This window comes from Calypte anna, chromosome 7 (assembly GCF_003957555.1).
Source record: "Calypte anna isolate BGI_N300 chromosome 7, bCalAnn1_v1.p, whole genome shotgun sequence".
Classification (NCBI taxonomy): domain Eukaryota; kingdom Metazoa; phylum Chordata; class Aves; order Apodiformes; family Trochilidae; genus Calypte; species Calypte anna.
The window spans coordinates 5,570,641-5,594,264 of record NC_044253.1 but is presented as its reverse complement, the minus strand read 5'-3'; the positions used below and the strand labels follow the sequence as shown (position 1 = coordinate 5,594,264).

The following is a 23,624-nucleotide window of genomic DNA, read 5'->3' as shown; positions in this document are numbered from 1 at the left end:
ATTCATGTGAAAAACAAAACCCTTTTTTTTTTTCTTTAATTTAATATTTTCTGTTAAGTGCAACAAAGTTCCACTTCATTTGTGAGATGACAAATACCATGCTTCCCACTTTCACAACTAGAATAATACTCTGAAGACATCCTGGTAATCTTAGTCTGCTGTATCTAAAAGGGCAATTCTTGAGCTACCTTGGGAAAATCTGCATATAAACACCTGCAAACAGTAATTCCAGTTTATCTTGGCATATTGCTGCTTTCATTTGAACAACTTCAGTTAATTACTTGAGCAAATCTCTACCATATTTTCCCAGGCTAGAGCCAACCTGTTTAATAGACATTTTATATACAGAAAATTACACTTACTCATCTTATCTAAATCAGCTGCATTTCAGTATTGATGTAGGAGCTGTAAATTAGTATGAGAATGTACTTGTTAAGAAAATCCATACTGAAATTTATTTCTGATATGAAAATCTAATTATCATTAATAGAATAAAGTGCCCATCTGAATAGATTTCCATGCTTTCCCTTAATGTATTATGTAATTCCAATAAAAATATGTTGATTTTTGCCCCTAGCCTTTCAGTACAGATAACTGACAGGGCAACCTGGCTGTTTGAAAGCTGGAGATTGGGCCTGTCAGGACATCTGAGTGTCACAGTCTTGGAGTTACAGGAAATGACCAGGGCTTAAAAACGTGGCCCTCAGCAATGTCAAACATGTAAAAAGCTTTGGGTATTTGTGGCTCTGAAAGGGAGAAGACTCTCTGAGAAACAAGAGGTGCAAGATATGGAGTAAAGCAGCACTCAGAACAGAAGGGGAAATTCCAGGTGACACATACACTGATAAGGCACCACAGGCAAGGCAGAAAATAAGGTTTTGCCTTAGTGGTAATGCAAGGGGATAAAGTGAGCTCAAAGTTGTGAACTCCTGGGATGGTCAGGGCAAGCCCAGCTGTCAGATGTGTTGTAACCTTGCAAACCATGGCTTACTGGGTGGGAATTTTTGAGGGATGAGTTTAATATTTGCCCTACTCACTGCTTCTCAAATTCATGCAAAAGGAGATGTGCAGCCACTGGTCTTCAGTTTGCTTTGGTCATTGCCTGGGAGGAGGAAATCATTGTTTCTTCCAAATGCAACAGAAACAGCTATGGCAGCAAGACACAGACCAGGAGAGATGCTGCAGGTTTGGGCCATCATTCACCTTGGAGGGCAGAGAAGATTTAGAGCCACCAGCTCTGTCTGAGCACAGGCAGGAGAATCCACTGGGTAGAAAGTTCTAACATGTGCTAGGAGAGTCCACCTTAAAAAGACCATTTTAAGCGACTTGGAGAAGCAAGGTGGATCCCTCTCTGGCCATGAGAATTATTTTTTTTTTTTTATTTTGCTAATTTTTGGCTAGGTCTGCTGTAGTGAAATGAGGCAACCAGGTGCCACTAATTGCCAGGGAGTGAGCATGAGCTTGTGTCAAGCCCACCTGTGCCTAATTAGGGTGGGCCCCCACTGCGCATGAGCAGGACCAGGGGGCCAATAAAAGGCTCTAATCAGGCACAGGTGGGCTTGACACAAGCTCATGCCCACTCCCTGGCAATCAGTGGCACCTGGTTGCCTCATTTCACTACAGTCTGCAGTGACATTTAATGAAGTTTTTGAGGCCAGGCTCAGTCAGGTGAAGCAGCCACTGGGCTGGAGTGGGAATGAACAAAAGTGATTGCTGCTCACACACCTCCTGGGTGCAAGGGCTGGGATTTGACATTGCAAACAAGAGGCAAAGGTAGGAAGGCAGGAGGGTGAAAAGCAAGTGGAGGGGCATCTGGTGGGGAGGAACAGGTTGCACTTGCAATTCAGAAAAGCTTTCAGGCTTAGGTTGGACTGCACTAAATATTTTTCTCCAGGGTTTGTTGCTTACATGATCTGTGGGTTTGGACAGGAGCATTGTGTTAAGGATGACCCTATCTACCAGAATAGACAAAACTTCTGTGGGTTTTTAATTTCAGGTATTAAACTCTTCCTTAGGGGAGGATTTTGTATAGAACCAGGATACAGGGTTAGTCTGGCAGCTGAGCAGTCATGAAAGTCCCTTTAAGCTATTTTAAAACCTTAATTACATCTCTTAGGATTAACAAGACTTGAATCCATTTTCCTGTAAACTATTTTGCTTACATTTATTTATTTTTGCCCTTACCATCTGATTCATTGGTTTTGGACTTTACCTTCTTCTCACATGCTGAACCAGTATAGCCACTTCTCTAAGCACAGATATTTGGTCTTAGGCATCTGCTTCCAAACAGACATTTTTGCTCACAAAGTGCAACAAATGAAAGATACAGTTATACACTTATTCTATGTCTTTTAATTAGAAATGGACTATTTAGATATTTTTGAAAATGTTGTGACAAAATATATTATGATTCTGTAGTTTCATATGGTAGAGAAAAGTACAATAAAAACATTGCAGCATTTAAGATAGTTTGACATAGGCTTTTTCATGCCTATGTGTCTGTTACATTTACAATTTTCTTTGTTTTTTCCTTTTCTCCCAAATAGTGGGGAAAGATAAGACTGTGCCAAAGAAATTGCCTTGGCTCAGCTGGAAAATGATCAGTGCAAGACAGAATTTTGAAAGCCAGGATAAATTCTGGGCATTGGTGGTTTGGTCACATTTGTGACAAAATTTACTTTCTTTTGTTTCAATTGCAATAGCAGCTGTTAAAAGATTCATTCTTTACTGGAGATGAAAAGATACATTAAATATATCCTCACAGAGGTGATTGTATCACAATAAATAAAAGGGAGAATTTGGTGAACTGCACTCTTGACACACCTGGAAACCAGGGCATAAGAGCATGGAATTTCATGGCTCCAGAGAACCAGCAAAGATCTGCTTATTCCATATAAAAAAGAATCAGAAAAACTTTTCCAATTTGAGTACCAGTGTCCTTTAGAGTCCCACCCATTTCCAGACATTTTGCTAATAAGACAATCTGCATTCTTTGTTTGCAAGAAAGAAAAAAGAGAGTCAACTGAATTATTAAAATTTCAGACAGTTCCTCAACCTCATTAGCAATCTGTATCATTATGACACTGTTTTGGCATAGAGGAAAGGGAACAGGCAATTCATAGGGTGCCAGTTCAAGAAGAACACACATGTCATAGTATTTTAATTAGATCTCAGGAGTTAAAACTCCTATAAATATCATCAGAATAATGTATCCTAGTTACAGGCAGTCCAAATAAATGTTTTGAAATTGGTCAGATGTGGATGAACAAGTGGAATCTTATATTTTCTTTTGTGACAGAGTCATATGGGATGCTGCAAACCATACACTGCTAAGATAGATCTAAAAATAAATACATACCTATGTTCCACTCCCATCTCCTTTATCAACGCTCCATCAGATTTGAAAGAGTTTAAAATATCCCTACGAGGACTTTTTCACAGCAAATCAGTTTCAACAAATTCAGGAGATAAAGGAACAAATTCTAGAATTTGTTTTGCAAAGTGCTTCTGAGTACAGTCAGGCAGGGAGGGTTCATGCTGGGTCAAAACCACTGACCCATAGCATGGCCAGAACAGGAGCACACAGAGATCTGGACATCCTGGTGACCTTTAGGTGCTGCTTTTTCCAGCTGTGGCAGGGGGAGATCTGCTATAGCATCCCAGTGACCTGGAGTGAACAACTTGCCCTCCTAATGGAAGGGCTAGTTGATAAATTCCTGCTATTTTGCATAGATAAAAGTGCTGTTTTGTTAAACTAAGTTTTTATGAAGCAAGGTTTTGTTAGGGTCTGTTGCAGAACACTCCTTAAGACCCAGAGCAGGCAGCTGCAAACCTCAAAGTTTTCCTTCTTCTGGGAGGGTGAGGCCCAAGTTTGGATGCTGGGTGCAGATGGGGCAGAGGAGGAAAGAACTCCAGCTCAAGCTGGAACACTGTGCTCATCATCTGCCAAGTGCTACCTCACCAACTTTGAAAGAATTCAGACTGATAACTGGAAAAACCTGAGTTTCCTTTGGGTGAACCAAAATGCCTCCAACTGGGAGCGTGGTGTCAGCAGAAAGGGCTCCTGGTGCCCACAGCACTTGAGTTACACTGAGCAGGAAACTAGAAGAGAGAGGACTGTGTGTGTTATTACTGCTACAGACATCTGTGTATGATATAACTACCATCCATTTGAAACAAACTTGGGCTGGGGACCAATGGAAGTTGAATCTCCTTTCATCTCAGTAGTGGATAAAATAAGAACTGGTATGGGAAGGAGAGGAGGAGGCTTCTGGAGGTCCCTATAGCAGCTAGGGCTATAGGGTACTGCTATGCATGGGCAGAAGAACTGGCATTAGATAAGGTACCAGACTTCTGATCCATCTGTGGTTTCTTTGATTTGCAGCTGGTGCAAACAAACAAGAGAAAGAAAAAAGCTTTCTTCCTTTTTAATCCTTTGCTACCTGCCTGTCTCTCCCTCTCCACCCACTGCTACCTGCTGGAGTGCTCAGAAAAACAAGAGCTCAGTTAGGAGAAAAGTTAAAAACATTCTGGAAGAAAATTGGAATTGAAATCATAGAGGATAATAACGTAGCTGAAGTTCAAATGAATATTTCATAAATGTATTTACAAAGGGTGCTAAGCCACTAAACACTAAAAATGACACAGGCTATGTATGCATCATCCTGTACAGATTCAGTAAAGAAAGTCATTTAATAAGCTAAGCTTATGTTAAAATTATAATCAATAAATGCCCCTTACAGAAAGAGATTTATCCCTGGATGTTGGAAGAACAGAGCTATGATTTGCATGAAAACCACATTCTTCTTTAAGATTTTTCTCTTTTTAAGATTTGAAAGGGTTACATAGGAAAGCTAGAAGAAAGCCTGTCTGAGATGTTGTTAAAGGCAGAGAGAGAACAAGGAAGAATGTTGAGGAAATTATAAGGCTATAAGCTTGACACTTATAACATGCAAATAAAGAGAAGATATTCTGAAGGGCAACGAGGAGCCAGGATGGGTTCAATAATATTAGAACAGAAGATAGCAGCATGAATTTTAATGATGAAGATCCTTCACAACTATAACCTTCTTATACTTTGTAATTAATTATTAGTATTATACCTTGATCCTGCATCCAGAGCCTTAAACAACAGACTTATATCCCTAGCCAGAAGCCTTATGACATTTTGGGGTGTGTTTTGGCTGTATCTGTCACAGCAACAAGGTTGTACTCTCAGGTTTTCACTGCTCAAGAAAGAGGGGTGTGAGTTCACAGGGCAGGGGTCCAGGGGAAGCCACAGAGCTTTAGGCTGGGTGTCTAACATGGAATGGGAAGGAAATCCCTGAGGAAAACAAAGTGGCCCTGAAATTCTGTGCTTTCAGAGGGGAAATTTTGGAGTATCTGTGTCACTGTTGTGAAAGCTAAAAGCAAAGTCAGACAAAAAAAAAAGGCTTCTAAGGGAAGGTTCCTAACCTGTACAGCTGCTGGTTTCTGTAGCTGGGACATGCTGAATATTTCAAATGACATTTTTTAACCTGGCCTTCTGAAAGGTAATTTCCCTACATTTGCAATCCAGTCTGAAACATGACTGTTATCCCTTCAAGTATTACCATCAAAGTCATAGGTATTTATCAAGGATAATGTGTATATCTCACTATGCACCTTATTTGTTGGGACAAATGACCTACTTTATCGATTCTCTTTCAGAAGGTATTGTGTTCAGTTACAGATGAGTGGGAAAGAAAACTATTCTCTGGCTGACCTCTTTATTTCCAGTCTGATAGAAGGGGACTGTTGTGTTTTATTGGTTACAAATGTCTCCTAACAATCTCTACATTCACTCTTGCAAAGTTCTGCAGTTCTGTCGCAGCCAGAGATTGGGGAAACTGGAAGAAAAACAGCCTGCAGAGGTGTCTCTGGGATGTCTCTGGGATGGGGACTGATGTAGCATTAAGAAATTCTTAATTCAGTGCATGCCATGGAGGTGCAATTTCCCTGCACATCATTGCAAAAGAAGCAAAATTTTTGCTCATATGATTTCATCTCCAAAATGTAGCAGACCTGTTCCAAATTAGAAATAAGCTTCTTAGGCTGACAACACAGCCTTGTCCAGCTCTCTGAGACATTATTCAACTACTTTAGAGCTAAAACTATTCTGATTTAGACATTGCCAGTCTGCATTGCAACAGCTGAAAATCTGCTGTAGGTTGCTGTCATTGGCATCGTCTGCTGGAAGGTTGAAGCATTTTGGACTATCACTTGTGACTGAGGTCTGTGCCCTGTTTTCCCAGTGAAAGAAGCACCTGTATTTGCACTTGTGTTTAAATCAGTTTTCAGGGACCTAAAGGTAGAGAGGGTTATGTTTTGCTTTTTCTGGTTTTACAGAAGAATGAAGAGAAACTTTAAATATTGGGAAGGCTGTATCTACTGCTGCTTCCAAACTGAGAAAATGCCCTCGTGAAGGGGATCTGGGACTTCTTATCAAAGATAAATCAAAAGTAGCTGACCAAGATGAATTTTCAGTATTTTGTCCATTGCCTCTTTTTTTGGTTTAATGGCCTGCTCTGGCTACCTGCCTCAGCAGAGAGAACTGAAGCATGTTTTCCTTCTCAGAAATATTTAGAAAATAATAATGGAAGTCTCCTTAGATCCTTGGATTGAGTCAGCCCACTGGATGTGTGTTAGGAAGCAAATAAATTAAAAATGAGGTTCAGTGTCTAGAGGAAACCTGTATCTTCCTTTCCATCTCTGCCATCCTGGTAAGGGCAGCTGCCTGAATTCATGGGCTGACAATAAAGAGTGAAGTTGGGGTTATTTAACCTCCTCCTAACCCTGAAAAAGCCCCAGAGAGACAATCCAGCCCTAATTGCTTCTGGACAGTGGAAAAGTTATCTGGAATGTTACGTGTAGAGTGAGATGGAGTTTTGGAATTATGAAATGGAAAAAACATTTAGATGGATAATCCGAAAAAGATAATTACTAGATATGATAATACATTTTCATACAAAATAATAAATACTATCTCGTGATTTATATAATTTTTAATGTAATAAATTAATATAGCCCATGAAATAATATTCAAATAGCACTACAAATATGTTCTACTACTTTTTTATTTTATAATGTAAATATTTCACCCTCTTGTTAAGGTTACCAGCCAAAGGTTGTTGTTACAGTGGTGCAAATCAAGGCTGTGTTCAGCCCTGTTAAACTTGGAGAGATGCATCCATGCAAGAAGGGGATGTTGAGCCCAGGGAAACCTCAGGGAACTTAAATATGACAAAGCAGTTTTGCAGAGGGGAGTAGTATGACAAACCCAGCACCTCCTCACCAGAAACTCACTGCTCCCACTACTACTCACTGCTCCTGCAGTGCTGGGCAATGGGGAAGAGGCCAAAGGAACAGGAGAGGAACAAAAAGATGGAGCCAGAGGTTGGTTTCAGTCCTCTTGGCTGCTGCTGGCAGTCAGGGGAAGGCAAGGGACACACTCAGAGGCTTTTTAGGTTTAGACAGAAAAATAAATTTTTTTCATTGAGTTCTGGATTTGGGTGAGTAGCCTCCCATTAACACACAAAATCAGGCTTCCTTCCAGGGGTTACATTCCTGTGCAAAAGTGTACCTAACATCTGTGAGGATGAAGACTTTTTTGTTCCCCTGCTTCATTCCTGCCTCACAGTGAATACCCTGGAGCAACATTCTAAGACCTTGCCATCTGCTGCCTGACAATAGCCTTCTCTCTTTCAACTTAAAAACCCAGAAATTCCAACCACTTGGTGATTATTTGCATTTGCTCTGGGATCTAGGAGTTTCATTCAACTCCTTTTGGACCAAAACCTGATTTAATTGCCCACTACAGTGAAGGAACAGTAAAACCAGAGTGAGTGAATGGATTTGGAGCAAAGTTTTGGAGCAAAGGTTAGATAGATATATAAAATATTGCCTTGGGATGTGTGCCTGCATAGGGCAGCAAATATTGTTAATGATGGTGAGCCTGACTTTCATAGAAAGAAACACAACCTATTTTTTTATTTAATAAACTGAGTCAAGAATATGTCATCAACTATTAAATAACTTTAAACATTACCATGTTCAAACTAGAAGACAGCTGGCACAAAGAAACAATTACACAGCCACTGGGATTTAGCTAACAAAAGATTTCCATAAGTAATTATGCTCTGTAAGTGTGAGGGGAAAGAAAGATTACCCTTTAAAGGGGACAATGTCTTGATATTTTCCTCATGCCCTTTTACTGTAAAGCTAATAACATACACAAAACGAAGAGAACCTGCTCAAAAGCAGCAATAAGAGGTGTCCTCCTATTCCAGGTCTTCCAGTCCCACCACACATACATACTTCCACCCAACTGGACTGGACAAGTAGCTTCTACAGGGTCAGACTTTTAGGTTTGCAGATCCATAGAAGTGCTTTCTGTGCTTCATGCCATCTCTTTATTTTATTTTTTTTTATTTTTTTTATTTTTTTTTCCTTTACTTTTTTCTCTTTTTTTCTTTTTTTCTTCTTTTTTTCCTTTATTTTTTTCCTTTCTCTCTTGTTTTTTTTTTCTTTCTTTCCTTTTCTCTTGTATTTCTAATTATCCAATGTGACGACCACTAATTCTGTCTGACAGGTTGAGTCAGAGTCCATAAGTAAAAGGTGAGTCAGGTCTTTCTCATACTGATGTTGAGCCCAGAAACGTCTTTGAAAGTCACAGTTTTACTGGCAGCATAGGACAATTCTGATAAATATGAGGCAGAATCTGGGTGCTAATCACGTTATGGTTGACTTTTACATGTACTAGAATCACAGAATCATCTTTTAAGATTTTTTAAGATCACTGAGTCCAACTGTAAAACTGACACAAAATACATCTGTTAGAAAATCTAAAGTGCAAAAATCTCTGATACAATGTGCATGGTTTCAGAACTGCAGAAATTAAAGCAGGACTTACGGGTCTGGCACAGCATCCCTGTCCATCCTTCCGAGCACTCACAGATGTTTGGACCTACACATTCTCCACCATTCAGACACTTCTGCAGGCAAACAGCTGCACAGATTGACATGAAACCAGTGAGCAGAGGTACATGACATATCTGGATGTTCAAGATCTGTCTGAAAGAGTGACCTGCTAGGTTTTGCTCCATGTGGCTCATTTCTGAAGTGAATGGGTTATATTCATCAGATAATCAGTGTTCAGTTGTCTCTTACATTTGCTTCTTAAGAAATTTCTCTCTGATGGCCTGGTACTTTTGCTCTTTATAATGCTCAGCTCAAAATCAGCCACAAATACTCTCCCTGTGTTATATACATATTATGTGTTCCATGTTATAAATCAACAGATTCTTACAGTAAAGTCTGATACCTTTATTACATGTATTATTTCTTTAGAGAGCCTGAAACACCAAACATATGTGTTGGTGAATATATGTGAGAGACACAAACTTGCTTCAGAATTTCTGAATAAATTATTAGTATTAAAATGTTAAAAAACTGGTTCTAAAATCATATTTACTATCAGGACCCAAAGGGTAAGAATCCAATGTTTTAGTCTGCTTTACATACAGTATGTCATCTTGATTATAAATTTATTCAGCTTCTCTGTGAGTCATGGTAATGAATAGCCAGGTAAGGAAAAGTATTCCTTGAAAATATTTCAGGATGAGAGGGTTTTTAATTACATTTTAATGTAACTATAGTCAGATCTGGTAGAGTTACAGAGTAAGAACACATCCTTTTCCAAATTATGCACCAAAATGTATCTGGTGACCTTGAGAGTATAAACCCCTTGGAGGGCTTTGTGGCAGGCTTTAAATCGTTCTGTATTTTGAAATATATGGCATTTCTCTGTAAAGTATAAGAACATTCAACAAAACACCAAATCAAAGCTTCGTGTTTTTTACTATAAAAACAAATTTTCACAACAAGATGCCTACCAAACAGCTGCATGAAGCAGAACCAGGGCTCTCCTACACAGATTTTTTCCTTTGCAAGCATGGAATGTTTATACCATTTCCTATTACCTGCACTTAAAAGTTTTTTTCTGGAAACTGCTGAAGTAGCAAAACAGCTTCCATTCACTACATTGTTTTTTAATATTAAAAGAAGATTACAATTGATGCTGACAGGCATCAATAAGTAATTGACTAAGTAATATTTATAATCTGTTTGATGGGCAGTAGAGATGCTTACGTTTATTACAGTGCCTTCCTCTCCAGCCAGAGGGGCAGTCACAGATGTTGGGGTGAACACATTTCCCTCCATTCATGCACATGGGGTCACAGACACCTGCAGGTAGATGAAGAAGGAAGAACATGGGAGCTGGGAAATGAGGGAAGGCATTCCTGGAGACTTACTCATTTCCCAAGGGTTCAGTAGCTTGCAATTAAAAACCAGAAAAGTCATTTGGATTTGAGAAGCTGAAGCAGAAGGGCTTGATAGGTCCCATAAATCCTTCTGGAAAAAATGCTACACTTAATCTGGAAGCTCTTCAGGGGAGTCCCAGTGAGAGCTGCCTCACCAGAGAAACTAGAGAGGCACTGATTGCATGGATTGTCTGAAAACCAAATAAAAAGTTTTCTGAGGCAGCTGTGGACAGACTGAGGACTTGGTACAGCTTTCATTTCCTGATGGGACAAGATGTTCTCAGATGTTCATTTGGATAAGAAAAGCCTTTAAGAGGACAGATTGGTCTCACATTATTTTGGGAATGTTTTTGCATTCAACGAAGTTTAAAGACTACATAGATCTATTTCCCACACCATTATTTGTTAAAGGACTTACCTTTTTCTTTTATTCCTTCCTATAAATAAGAAAGCAGATGATGGTTAATTTCATTAGAACTCTTAATTACTAACTTTTGTGTCTCAATTTAAGCCCTGTTTTTATCAACAGTGTTGTTTCACAACACTCAAGAGCAAAATCTCACTGCTCTGACGTCTGCCATCCCAACCTGCTTTGGTAGAGGCAGATACCATAAGCAGAAACCCAAAGTCTTCCTCTCCTCTTTCTCTTTGCCTGCTTTATTAAGTGCAGGAAGGACCCACCAAGGCAATGTGGTTTAGATCCATGTAGCTGCTGTGATTGGACTGGGAATGATTTGCCTTTTATATCTGTAAAAAGGTACCTGTAGCCATTGGCAAAGCTCTGTTCCATGGCAAGGGGTTGGACTGGGCTATGAGCCTCAAATCAGCAATGAAGCTTTAAGAACACACCTGTGTCAAATGGGCTTCTCCCATGTTTAGAGCTTCATGGGTACAATGGGATTTCCTAGTGGCTCCTTGCTGGCATCAGCCTTCCCTGCTTGTGGAATGGAGTGGCTGCTGGGAGCAGGGACAGGGAACAGGCTGCTTGTTCCTACAGGCACCGAGGGGGCTGACAGCTGAAATGCAGCTCTACAAGTGTCTCTGTGAGCCTTGAGGTTGTGATGTCTTTTGGCACAGCAGCAGGAAGAACAGAACTTGAATACTAATGCTGGAGCCATTCAGATTTTCAAGTCCTCTCTTCAAATGGAGAAGCACAACATGCAGTGCTGTGAAACTGCCACAACTCCTCCCTCAGAGCTTTACTGTAAGAGGTGGAATCCTGCAAGAACCTCAAAATATTAGTATTAAGAAATAACATGCAAAAATAATGCAACTTTTATTCAATGGAAGATATGATCTTGGATATGATCAAGCATTTTCACATAGGTGGATTTGGACTCATTAATTATTCCTGGGATGCACTGAAATATTGTTTTGGTAGCTTTTGTGCCCTGGTCTGTTCCTCCAGTGGAGATGCTGCTGCCCTGGCAGTTTTCAGGGCTATGTTGCTGTTCTCAGTTGGCTGCTACATTTACATTTTGCTCTCTGCCAATCCTCCTGGATCCCTCAGCACAGTGACCTGCCCTCAGGCAGGTCAGACTTACCCGTGCTTATAAGGGCTGCTTGGATCCAAGCCCTTAAACTGTCATCCTTTTTTTTTTCCTTCTTTTTCTGCCTCTCTTGATCCATGCTTTAATTTTGGCCTCTGCTTATTAAAGGCTGACAGGGATCTACAGTTCTTGCTGAGCTATCAAAAAGTGCTTCAACCACTAGTTAAAGCATAGATGAGTTCAAAGTCTTTTGGCAACCATAACTTGAAATAATTTAATCTTTTATTCTTCCTTTTCCTTTTTCTTCCCCTTTTCACCTCATGTCTCCAATAATGGACTTCTGACTTAAAATTTTACTTTGTGTTGTATTTGATGTCCCATTTTGATTATAAAACAGCTCGTGTATTCAGAATTTAGAAAAGATGACCCCAAATTACAAAATTTGGATACAAAATGACTGGATGCTTTGTCACTTTCACAGACTGTATTATCCCCAGTGCTCACCTGCTGGCCCAAAACCATACAGCTGAAATCTAGATATTTGAGTTTGAGATCATATGAACAATGTCTTTCCTCCACCCCTTAAAAAGTAAAGCAAATAAAAAGTAACTAGAAGTACAGTAGCACTTGTTCCAACAGGTGCTTTTTTTATACTTTGTTTGTTTTTAATGTTCTAGAAACACTTGCATTTCAGATATTCCAGGTTGTTTTTATTGATAGATTTTTTAACTTGTAGAACAATAGTCTGATCCTTTAATTACAGAGCATCAAATTAGTGTACTTTTAATTAACATTTCTTTGTCAGTTTGTGTGTAACTGAACATGTTCTAGCTCAATCTGCAGCAAAATTTTAAGCAACAGGTGAGGTTCCGACTTGGTCTGAGCCAAATGTACCAGTTACAAACTGGCTTTCAACTTGGGATCTCTTTCTCTTTGTTCAGTTGCCTTACAAATGAACAAATGACTCTGAAAATACAGCATGAACTTACTTTACAATGTTCTGTGTGATTCTCTGTGATTTTATGGCATCTCTCCCTTGGGTGATAAATCCAAAGGAGCTCAATTCCAAGTGAAGGAAGGGAAGTACCAAACCTGTTCTGAACTGGAGGGGCACCTCTGCCTGCCTGTCCTCTGGGGCAGATCCTTCTCTTCTTGCTAGGGAACTCATGAGCAACTTTCTGTGAATAAATGTGGTGTTATCCCTCTCCTTTTCCTGCCTGACATCTCCAACTTATTCTCCCTTTCTTTAACTTTCTTAAACACGAGCGTATTTCAATACCCATCAGGCAGACTTCAACATTTGTTGATGATAACTCATTTGGATCCCTGCTAGTCCCACACCTCAGCCTCTGTGGAGGAGCTCCAATTTCAAAATAGCAAACAAAAATGTTACAGCCTCTCACAGGAAAACTAAATAAATTATCAGACACTAGGAGAGCAAATCGAATTATCTTAATCCTCCCAGGCACTGATGACTTTGAAAAGACTCACATTTCTTTTTTTCCCCTCCCATTGAAAAATACCTGGCATCTTGACCCAAGGACAACAGTGGCTTGGCAGATTTTCCACCTTCCTTGGGGACTAGGTCTAGTGACACAGAGGTAAACATATTCCTGCCTTCTCTTAGTTTGGTAGGATACATTGCTGGGGGCAGGGAGAGTCCTGTGCTATCAACACATCCTGGGTGCAAGCTTGCTGGTGGTCATCGTGCCAGTAATCCCATTCCCCTTCCTATCATCCTCAACATTTCCATGCTCTTCAGTAAGAACTGAAGCACAGAATTCCATGTACAAGAGAGGAATAAAGTTACTCAGTTTTATAATGCTCCACAGTTCTGTAAAGCCACAATCTGAAACTAGAAAGGACTTGCACAGTCTTCTGTTTTCCATAACTGGGAAGTTAGATAAAGTAAGCTTATGCTGAAGGTGGTAATGCAGGTTAAGGACAAAACATGATTATGTGCTGTATATCTGGTCAGGAGTGATTCTGATAAGGTAACAAGCAGCTGCAGGTGTTAAGATAAAACACAGGTGTTGCACAGAACAGACAAAATGTGCTTAATTCTTCTGTGTGCTGAAAGCCATTTGCAAGTCCCTAAGTTTTTATGCAGCAGCTATTTCCCTTTGATGGCTTTAATGCATTTTGACCTTACAATCACTTAAAATTTGCTGTGACCCTTTTCATAGCTTATTCCCTCTAGGCTGATTTGACCCAGTGAAATGCTTCTTGCAAGTCTTTTTATCAACCTCCACGGAGCTCAACTCCATAGTTCAGCCCTAATATCTTTAAGGTAGTCAGACCTCCTGCTTTGTCAGTCAAAAGAAAGCATCTCAAATACTGTCTGTAAAGTGAAGTAGGTGCTTCTGGTGTAAGCAGCATCAACAACAGACACCTGCAATTCCAGTGTTTTCCTCTACCTACTCTTCTTGCCATTAGTTCACAGTAATGATTCCCCCAAAACATATCCAGTATGAAGCAAAATATCCCTGCTCTGCAAAGCCAGAAGGGCAAAGTTAAACACTGGGCATGCCTTGCTGGACTGTACATCTTAAAAGTAATCTCTTGTTCTAAGAAACAGCCACCACATCAGCCAGCAGAAGCTGATGAACAGAAGTCAGACATTTCCTTCAGACTCCCCCTGCTTCTGTGAATCAGCAGGCAAAAACTTTTCAAGTTGAACTTAAGCCACATTTTGATGCAAGTACCCCACTACACCTTGTCTCCCTAGAAGCAGGTACTAATAAGTAGTGAAAAGCTTGTAATTTTGTTGAAGTGGCACAGCCTTCACTGCCACCCTCCTGAAGTCGGAATAGAGGCGATACTCAATCAGGCTTCTAAAATCTTGGCAGAAAGTGATGCTCTGCAATGCTTCAGAAATATGCCTTGCTGCAGCTGAACATCCACGTCCTTTCCTGACAACAAGACTGCACACATTAATTCTTTTTGAATCAAAAATAATCTGGCACCACATACCCTGGGCCGTGCTGCTGCTCAGGAGACAGCGCGTCACGCTGCAGTGCTGATTAGAAGATGTAGTTTTCAAGACAACCTTCCTTTTTTTTTTTTTTTTTTTTTTTTTTTAATATGCCCTGTAGAAGCTGAGAAAATTGACCTGTTTCTGGATGTGTTCTCATTTTGGACTGAAGAGAGAAAATAGCCTCAAGCAGTAACATCTGTGTGGGCCAGCTAAGGTAATGCATCAGGCTGTAGCTTACTGACAAAGAATACAGAAATGTGGCCAAAAGAACACCTACTGGTAGATAGATACCTCAACATATCCTTTAAGCATCCCTGTGCTGTCATTTGTACGTGATCCACAGGCATTGATTTTATTTCTGGCTGGGGCTGGTTTTGGACTAAGTTCTCTGTGGGTTTAGTGCCTATTTCGGCTTTTTCTAGTGTATATTTGGACGTACTGCTCTTCTGAGGAGCAGGAACCTTGATCAGTTGCAGTTTTGGCATTTGCATGATGTGTACATGTTGTTCTGATGTTTGTTTTCCCCTCTCTGCATAGTGGCTTTCCTGATTTGGTGTGACACTCTCAAAAACCAAGATCTATACCTGGGGAGGTCTGACACAGTAAGGACACGGAGCATGGGACAGGTGTAAAAATAACACTGACTGGGCTTGTCAGGAAAATACAGATGACAGGACTCAAGCTGAGAACAAAAATGAAACCAGGAGATGGGAAAGCAGTGGGGTTTGTGTTAAAACTGGCACTTCTAGTCCTTTTCTGATGTTTATAGGTAACATACATCACCTATTGCTAAAACCAGAGGACAAGCTCTGTGCTAGGAGTGGTACATTCATGAGTCTGCAGCCTTTAAATGTAGGGCTGCTGCTAATCTTTTTCCCAGGGTGAGAACTGGAAGGTCAGGTCAGCAGTTTCCCAAAACAGCATCGTGCAATTGATTGACTGGAAAGAAGGTTCCCCATCTCCCTGGGTGCATTATGCATCCCAGCAGCACTGCTCTGATGAAACATTATCCTGACTGCAGCAAGGAAACAATGGGTTGGATGTTTCTGGGCTCCAAATTAAGATTTGATCTTGCTGAATGTTCTTCTATCCTTTGAAAAAAAAAAAAAAAAAAAAAAAGAAGCAGGAAATGGGGATGTTCTGGCCAAAAAGGGTGTTTATAACAAAGGGCACCATTGTGTGGATTCTACTGTCCTGACACTAGCAGAAACTTGTCGAGGTAAAAAATGTCATTCTCCCCTTTAGAGGGTATAACTGATGCTCAACACATCATTAGTGAGATGGATGTACCAATATATCTGCTACTGTGAAGGTCCCAAATGCACACAGCTCTGAAAATCATGTTATGGGTTTGGGACATTAGCAATTTCTTGTCCCTTTTTTCTGTTTCCAAGGGCAGTAAGTAACTATTTCTGCCCGTGCTGGTTTTTAGACATTTATGCTGTTCCAGACCTTAATTTGCTTTGAAATTCCTCATCTGTGTTGATTTGGATTTGTAAATAAAGAAATAACTTTCTCTCCAAGCTCTATCAGAGTAACCTTCAATGTGAGGTCCCCTGAATGTCAGTAATTATAGCCAAAGATAAAATTTTTAGAGGATGGTATTTTTGTCATGTAATAAAATTGTTTTGTGCAAGGTACTTCAAAAATTTGAATCCTTATCCATATAAAGCTACCTATCATTTTGAGGTTTGCTCAGCCCTATTTCTCACTTCATCTATATCTGTCAGAGATGCAAAACACTTCTTCATGAAATTAGCTTTCTGAATAATAAAAATAATCTGGTAGAAACCTCTGAGGGAAGCACTGCAGGAGAACAAATTACTACAAGACAGAGGGATCTGTAAATGTAATTGTGATGGGGGTGGTGACAGTTTGTGTTTATAATATATTCACTTTACCACACAGCTCTAGAAATGAGTTGGTTTGCATGACATAGGACACATTTCAGAAGGAAAAATGGTCTGAAAAATTGTAGGCTTATAGATGGCAGTGCAATGCCAGTGGTTTGTCTAATTTTGTCTGGTCTTTATTCTGATGTGTGCTCTGATATAGCTATGGAACCTTTTAGAGTTATTAAAGCAGAAGATAAATCTAATTTAGATATTAGTTCTGAAAAAAAAATGGGAAAAATAATTAATATTCTATGACAAAACTACTGAGATGTGAGACCTCTCTGAGTGTTTGCCCCTGTACTCAGCCCTGGTGAGGCCACACCTCGAGTACTGTGTCCAGTTCTGGGCCCCTCAGCTCAGGAAGGAGATTGAGGTCCTGGACCAGGTCCAAAGGAGGGCAACCAGGCTGGTGAAGGGATCCAGCACAGACCCTATGAGGAGAGGCTGAGGGAGCTGGGGGTGTTGAGGCTGGAGAAGAGGAGGCTCAGGGGAGACCTCATCACTCTCTACAACTCCCTGAAAGGAGGTTGGAGCCAGGGGGGGGGTTGGTCTCTTTTCCCAGGCAACTCTCAGCAAGACAAGAGGGCACGGTCTCAAGTTGTGCCAGGGGAGGTTTAGGTTGGATATTAGAAAGAATTTCTTTACGGAGAGGGTGATCAGACATTGGAATGGGCTGCCCAGGGAAGTAGTGGATTCTCCATCCCTGGAGATATTTAAAAAGAGACTGGATATGGCACTCAGTGCCATGGGCTGACAACTGCAGCAGTAGTGGATCAAGGGTTGGACTTGATGATCTCTGAGGTCCCTTCCAACCCAGCCAAGTCTATGATTCTGTGATTCTATGATAACATACTGCACTCCTGTGTCACTCTCATCAGATGATAACATTTTCTGCCATTTAAGGAGGATCCTTCTCCATCTGGACCTCCAAAAGATTGCCTGGTAGTACGTGGTGGGCAAGATGCTTCCACCTCAGGATGCTTTGAAAACCAATGAGGGATTGCACTCCAGTAGGGACAGGGGACTCTCCACTCTCCTTGGACTGAAGGATTTCTCCCTCTGTGTCCCCTAATCTTAATTTTGCCTATGGTTCCTTGACTGGTGAAACTCTTTCTAGAGATACAATGATCAATGTTTGGGTAGCTGCAAAATTTTTCAGCATCTTGAAGAATGAAAGCACTCTAAACAAAACAAGCATATGCAGATGCACATTTATATATCTGAGGAATATTCTGCTAAAGCTTGTCAGATTATGAAATCATTATCAAACCCTTTTTCTCATTTACTGACTGGTTTTGGTCTGCAATACTATTCATTTGAAAGAGACTCTATATACTTTATTCTCATCTTTGCAACTGTTAGCACATAATTAGCAAGGGGAATTGTAAAGTGTAGGCTCAGCACAGTTTATATTCCCATTTTGCCAGGCCTTGTGTTTGGCACCATTTTCTCTTCCCTGAAGGATGCTGTGTGTTTTATCAGGTCAGTGAACCATTGCAGTATGTGTATAAATCGTTCTGTTGAGCTGCTTTCCTGTCATGCCTGACTAAGAAGTGAAAGAGGATTCTCACATACATTGTTTTCCTCTGCTGATTTTTTTTTTTTTTCCCCCAGCTTCTGTGCTTCTTGCAGTGCCTGAGCTGCCCTTTAGACACCAGGTGCTCACTGGGCTGAGTGGGCTGAGCCATCACCTGTGCTTGATGCAGCTGGGTTTATTTTCACTTGGACACAGGAAAAGGGAGGTTCAGGCAGAGTAACCATAGAGAACCCCAGTGGCATGGCAGATGTTGTCTTGAACCAAGGAGAAAACCAGCACAAGCATCTGTGGGCTGGCAGAAGAGTGGGGAGCTCAGGTGGGAGCTGAGTCAGGGGGTTCAGAAAAGGACTGGAGTGGCACTGCACTCTTGTGTCAGTCATCCTCTTATCTGCCTTAGGAAGTAAGTTAAGACTTGCTTGGGAATGGATAGTGGAGGGGATTGGCTTGCCAATGTCTTTTTGTGAATAACCAGACAATGTTTATCTCCAGAACTGGGCTTTTCACAGAGTCACAGATTTTCTGTAGAGCCCACACCCCTTTTTAAGAGGCTTTTAAAAATATTTTACTTAGAAATAGAGCCACAAAAGCATAGTTTCCTAAATGCAGTAATTTAGGAATCCCTGTGCTTTTACTTTAAGGATGTGTTTACATACAGCAGCAGATCTGACATATTTCTACTTTGAGCTCCAAGAAATGAAATACTGATCCAAAATCTAGATTTTTCTACTTCAGTAAAATTCATGTTGCATTCTGTGAGTGTTTTGCTTTTGGAATGAAAAAAAAAAAATTGCTAAAGCTTTTGGGCTTATTCAGAATATGTATTCAGTTCTTATCCAGCTACAATCTTATTCTCTTCCTGAAAAATAAATTTAGAGACAACTGTATGTGCTCAAAGTCCCTGTTATAATAAATACACCAGATATATGTATATGAACAAAATGTAGCTTTTAGGAAAGACCAACTCATGGTTTTGTCACAAATCCTTACTAAGAATGAGCAGAGGGAGCACTGCTCTGAGAGCAAACCACAAACCAGGTTGTACCTTGAGTCATCGCCTCCCATTTGGCTCCCTCCTTTGGGAAGTCAGAGCTCTCCTGTTCCCTCCCTAGGAGAGATGCTTGGGTCATGATAGGTTCAGCTGAATGGGAAAGACAGTAGTAACCCTGATTATTTTTTTTTTTTTTACTTCATTTTCTGTTCTATTTCCTGCCCAAGGAAGGAAGAAGACACCTAATATGAACCTATTCTGTTACATGAGCTGGAAAATCAAGAAAGAACTGGGACCAGGGTTGCCTTTTCCTGTGTCTCCAGACTGGGCACAAACCAGCCAAGAAGCCAGCCTGCCAATCTTTCTACCTCTGTTGCAAAACTAATGCTTTTTACAGCAAGTTACCAATCTCTCTGCTATGAGCAGCTGTTTGCTTATTTCCAAACACCCACTGTCCAAGGCCCTTTGCCACCTAGAAACCTTAGACAAATTGTTGTTGTTGTTGCCTTTAAGCAACATATCCTTGACATATGAAACCTGAGTCTAAGGCAAATGGTTGCTCCATCCATTTGGATGAGATACATGGATTGTTCCCTGCTCGGTTGTGTGGGAGGGCATGCTGGGCTTCTGGTTTGCAGCCTGGCTGGTTTTAGATGGCTTGAGTCAATCTGCCCACTCAGTAAAGGTATTCCAGGGAATATATCATCTGTTGGCAGGATGATAACTCAGTAGCAGTCCAATTTGTTGAGCTGTAAGACTTGCTGCATGTGCAGCTGACAGGTAGAAACCTGCAGAAACATTACCCGGGAATGCTGGAATATGGGAAATCAGTGAGTTTCACAACATGATATTACTTAGAAAAAAACTCCCTATGAAACCCACTCTTCTTCACATTTCCAACTAGTTTGCCTGCAGCTCTCATGTCAGGAAAGTCCTCATAGCCCCCAGAAAGAAAAGGGGAAGGAAAAGGAGCCAGCAGAGCTGGAAAAATGAGTTATATGGGGCACTGTGTGTTGGCTACAAACCCTGTCTGCAGGAATCACTGGAACAGAGGAACAGTTCTCTCCCCACTTGGAGATCCCATCTGCAGGGTCCCAGCATCAGCGTGATGATTTCAGAGGTGGCAGGATTTGTCCTGGCATGACCCAACAGATGGATGCAGAAACACAGTTCGTGTTTTAAACCTTGCATGAGGTCCAGCAGGCTCCTGGGGAGCAGGGAGGAGGATGGTGGGGAAGATGGCCCCAGAGGGCAGGGAGCTGCTGGGCTTGGTGCTCCGGAGCAGGGAGAAGGAGAAGGAGAAGGAGAAGAAGGAGAAGGAGAAGGAGAAGGAGAAGGAGAAGGAGAAGGAGAAGGAGAAGGAGAAGGAGAAGGAGAAGGAGAAGGAGAAGGAGAAGGAGAAGGAGAAGGAGAAGGAGAAGGAGAAGGAGAAGGAGAAGGAGAAGGAGAAGGAGAAGGAGAAGAGAAGGAGAAGGAGAAGGAGAAGGAGAAGGAGAAGGAGAAGGAGAAGGAGAAGGAGAAGGAGAAGGAGAAGGAGAAGGAGAAGGAGAAGGAGAAGGAAGGAGAAGGAGAAGGAGAAGGAGAAGGAGAAGGAGAAGGAGAAGGAGAAGGAGAAGGAGAAGGAGAAGGAGAAGGAGAAGGAGAAGGAGGAGTGTTCAGCACTGTTCTCCCATGACCTCTGCTCGGTGATGAGCTCCAGAGGGAGCTGTGGTTTGCCTTTTCGCTGGAGATGAACTCACCAGGAGCACATCGCAGGGGAGAAGGGATAAACGTGTGGTGCCATGAAGCCTGTTTTCCTCCCTTTTTCTTCATAAGTGAGCTCGGCTTGTATTAGCTTTCTTTTATGAAGCATTCCTATGCAAATAAGCATCGTGAATAACTGAAATCTATTTTTTTTTTCCTTATACTTTTTGTAGCAGCGTAGCAGAAATCAGTGTGAACTCCGTTTGAAAGCCTCACGATCAGGAGTTACACCCCAGAGCTGTTACATTTTTTCCAAGGGGAATTTAAACCCCCAAGCAAACATCTTTCCTTTCCCATTAACTCCGAGCATGTTCATTTGATACCAAGTCCAGAGCTGTGTTTTATTTTGAGGTGCTGCCAGCATTTGCCTCTTTCCACTCAAGGAGACTGCTTGTCCTGAAAGCAATGCCAGGCAAAGGAGGACACAAAGCTGTGGAATTGCTGAGGCACAACCATACATTTCACTGTCAGCTCCTTGTCAGGCCTGGGGGTGTCTGGTTTGCATAATCACAGAGCAGTTATTTCTTAGGCAAAGCCTTATATTTCAGCTGGCAGCCAATCTGACCTGGTGGATTTCCACTGCTTAGTTATTTATTTTAGTAGATGTTTATTTACAAACAAAACAAACTTTCAGGCTGAATGCTTTTCTCTGTACACTAAGGAAGCAAAAAGCCACCCTGTCCTGCACGTTTTGGGCTGTCAAGCAGGGAGTATTAGAAATGCTTAACTGAACAGGGCTGGGAGTGAAACTTCTAAGGGGTGTTTATTTAAAATAAATAAGGGCTGCATATTTAAAATAAAACTATCGTGTGTTCGGGTTCAGTTTAGGAACAAGTGGTCTCTGATTAGCTGCCATGGATTTTGGTTTTAATTATCTCCTTCAGCTGAGAATCTGAAGCTGCCAAAAAGCAAAGAGTTTTCTTTTGTTTCTCTCTCCATGCAGATGAGATAGCAAGAAGGAAGGAGAAATGTCTAAAAGCAGATGAAAACCACGAAAAAAATATCCAAGGGGTAAGTGACAAAAAAAAATTATTTGCCTTATTTTTATCTTTGGCTTTACACACTATTTCTACCTAAAAATACTTCAGAAGTTGGTATTGTGACAAAAATACCTGAATTCTTTGTTATTTCAATTACAGCCATTAAGAGGCCTTTGTATGGCAGTTGTTAAGGTGAAAGAAGTACTTATGAACATTAATTACTGAAAAAGCAGACACCCCCAACTATTGTGATTCTTATTTTGCTGACTTTTCAAAAGGACAAAAGTCTGTCCCAGGCCCTGCTTACCTCTGAGTTGCACAACACTTGGATACACACATTAGGAGCAACTTTAATGAGTTAATCACCTCCAGGATGGGCACTCAAACACTTCCTTAATTTCATGGAGCTCTATCAAAGCATTCATCCAGAAGGGTGTTATGATACCACAAACCCAGAAACTGCAGTATCCCTATTCAGGGCTGTCCTGAATTTTTCCTTCACTCTGGCTCCATGTGAAAGCATTTTAAAGCTGAAATTTAAGGGTTTAGTGATGCAATTCATGTCATTAGTAGGCTTCAGAGGTAAGTGTGTAAAAACTGTGTACTGCTGAGTACAAACAATGACAAAATTGCAAAGATTGCCAATTTCAGGCATTCACTGCAGGTTCACAAAGGTAACATTTCTGTTCAGGTCACTGTTTCTGAAAAGACTATTTCTCAGTTTTTTTGTGGTTCATGGGAAATTTCCAAGCCTCATTAATATCTTCTCAAACTAAGGATCAAGAATATGAGGCTGCTCTGCATGTAATACATGGGTGGAAACATATTCAGGCTTTGTTTGTTTTACTTTTACTCATGCTATCTTGAAAGGTTTTATTCGGTAGGTAATAAATTAGATTAAAGACTTGCTGTAAGTACAGAACAAATCTGATTTGTTGTCAGAGATTTTTTGAAACGGTACTAGAAGTGTAAAAGGACTTAAAAATACTGCAAACTCATATTTGGAGGGCAAAGAACAAGTGAAATAATGACAAAGTCCCTCAGAAGGAATTTGTTTTTTCTCCTTTTGGCTAAGCCAACTGTGCATTTGTCAGCATGGGGTAACCTGGCAGTAACAGCTCAGACACCGAGCTATGATTTGGGTCACAGGTTCACCTCTGGCAGTTTCTCTGAAAATGTGGTACTTGGGCCTAGAGATTTGCAAATGGCTGTTCCTGCAGTATGGAACTCCCAGTAAACATTGCTCCTAATTACAGTTTTGCTGTTGTCATGTACATATTTCTTTTCCCCACCCTGTGCAATTACCACTGCCAGTAACAAATGCAGAATGAAATCATAACTCTCCCCCAGGGCACAGCTAAGTTACATCTGATCCTTAAAGGCAAGAAGAAAAGTCAGGAGAAAATCCTCTCTGTAAAACAGAAAACTCCTCTTTTCCTGAGTCCATCCTTGCCATACCCTTATTCTTACCATTCCCAGGAAAATTAGAAGTGATCCAGTGTGGGGATCATCTCCCTGGCAGGTTTCTAAGTGCTCAGGCACATGGCCCATAGGGGTGGTCTCAGCTCTACAGGGTCAAGTGGCACCAGGACTATGAAAAACAATTTGATAACTGTATGAATACATTTATATATATATATACTGGTAGTGACACTGCAAATGAGACAGAATGAG

General features: G+C 40.9%; 1 protein-coding gene across 1 annotated transcript in view; it reads right to left on the bottom strand.

The window, feature by feature from the left end:
• Nucleotides 1-2,248: 2,248 nt before the first annotated feature.
• The window catches only part of LOC115598593 (von Willebrand factor D and EGF domain-containing protein-like), a 173,305-nt gene continuing 151,929 nt past the window's right edge, over nucleotides 2,249-23,624 (bottom strand). Inside the window, exons 26-28 of the mRNA XM_030454378.1 lie at nucleotides 10,168-10,263; nucleotides 8,930-9,025; nucleotides 2,249-2,310 (exon numbers count right to left, since the gene is read on the bottom strand). Of these exons, the coding sequence (XP_030310238.1) occupies nucleotides 2,249-2,310; nucleotides 8,930-9,025; nucleotides 10,168-10,263 (254 nt within the window). The remainder of the gene's footprint in view (nucleotides 2,311-8,929; nucleotides 9,026-10,167; nucleotides 10,264-23,624) is intronic.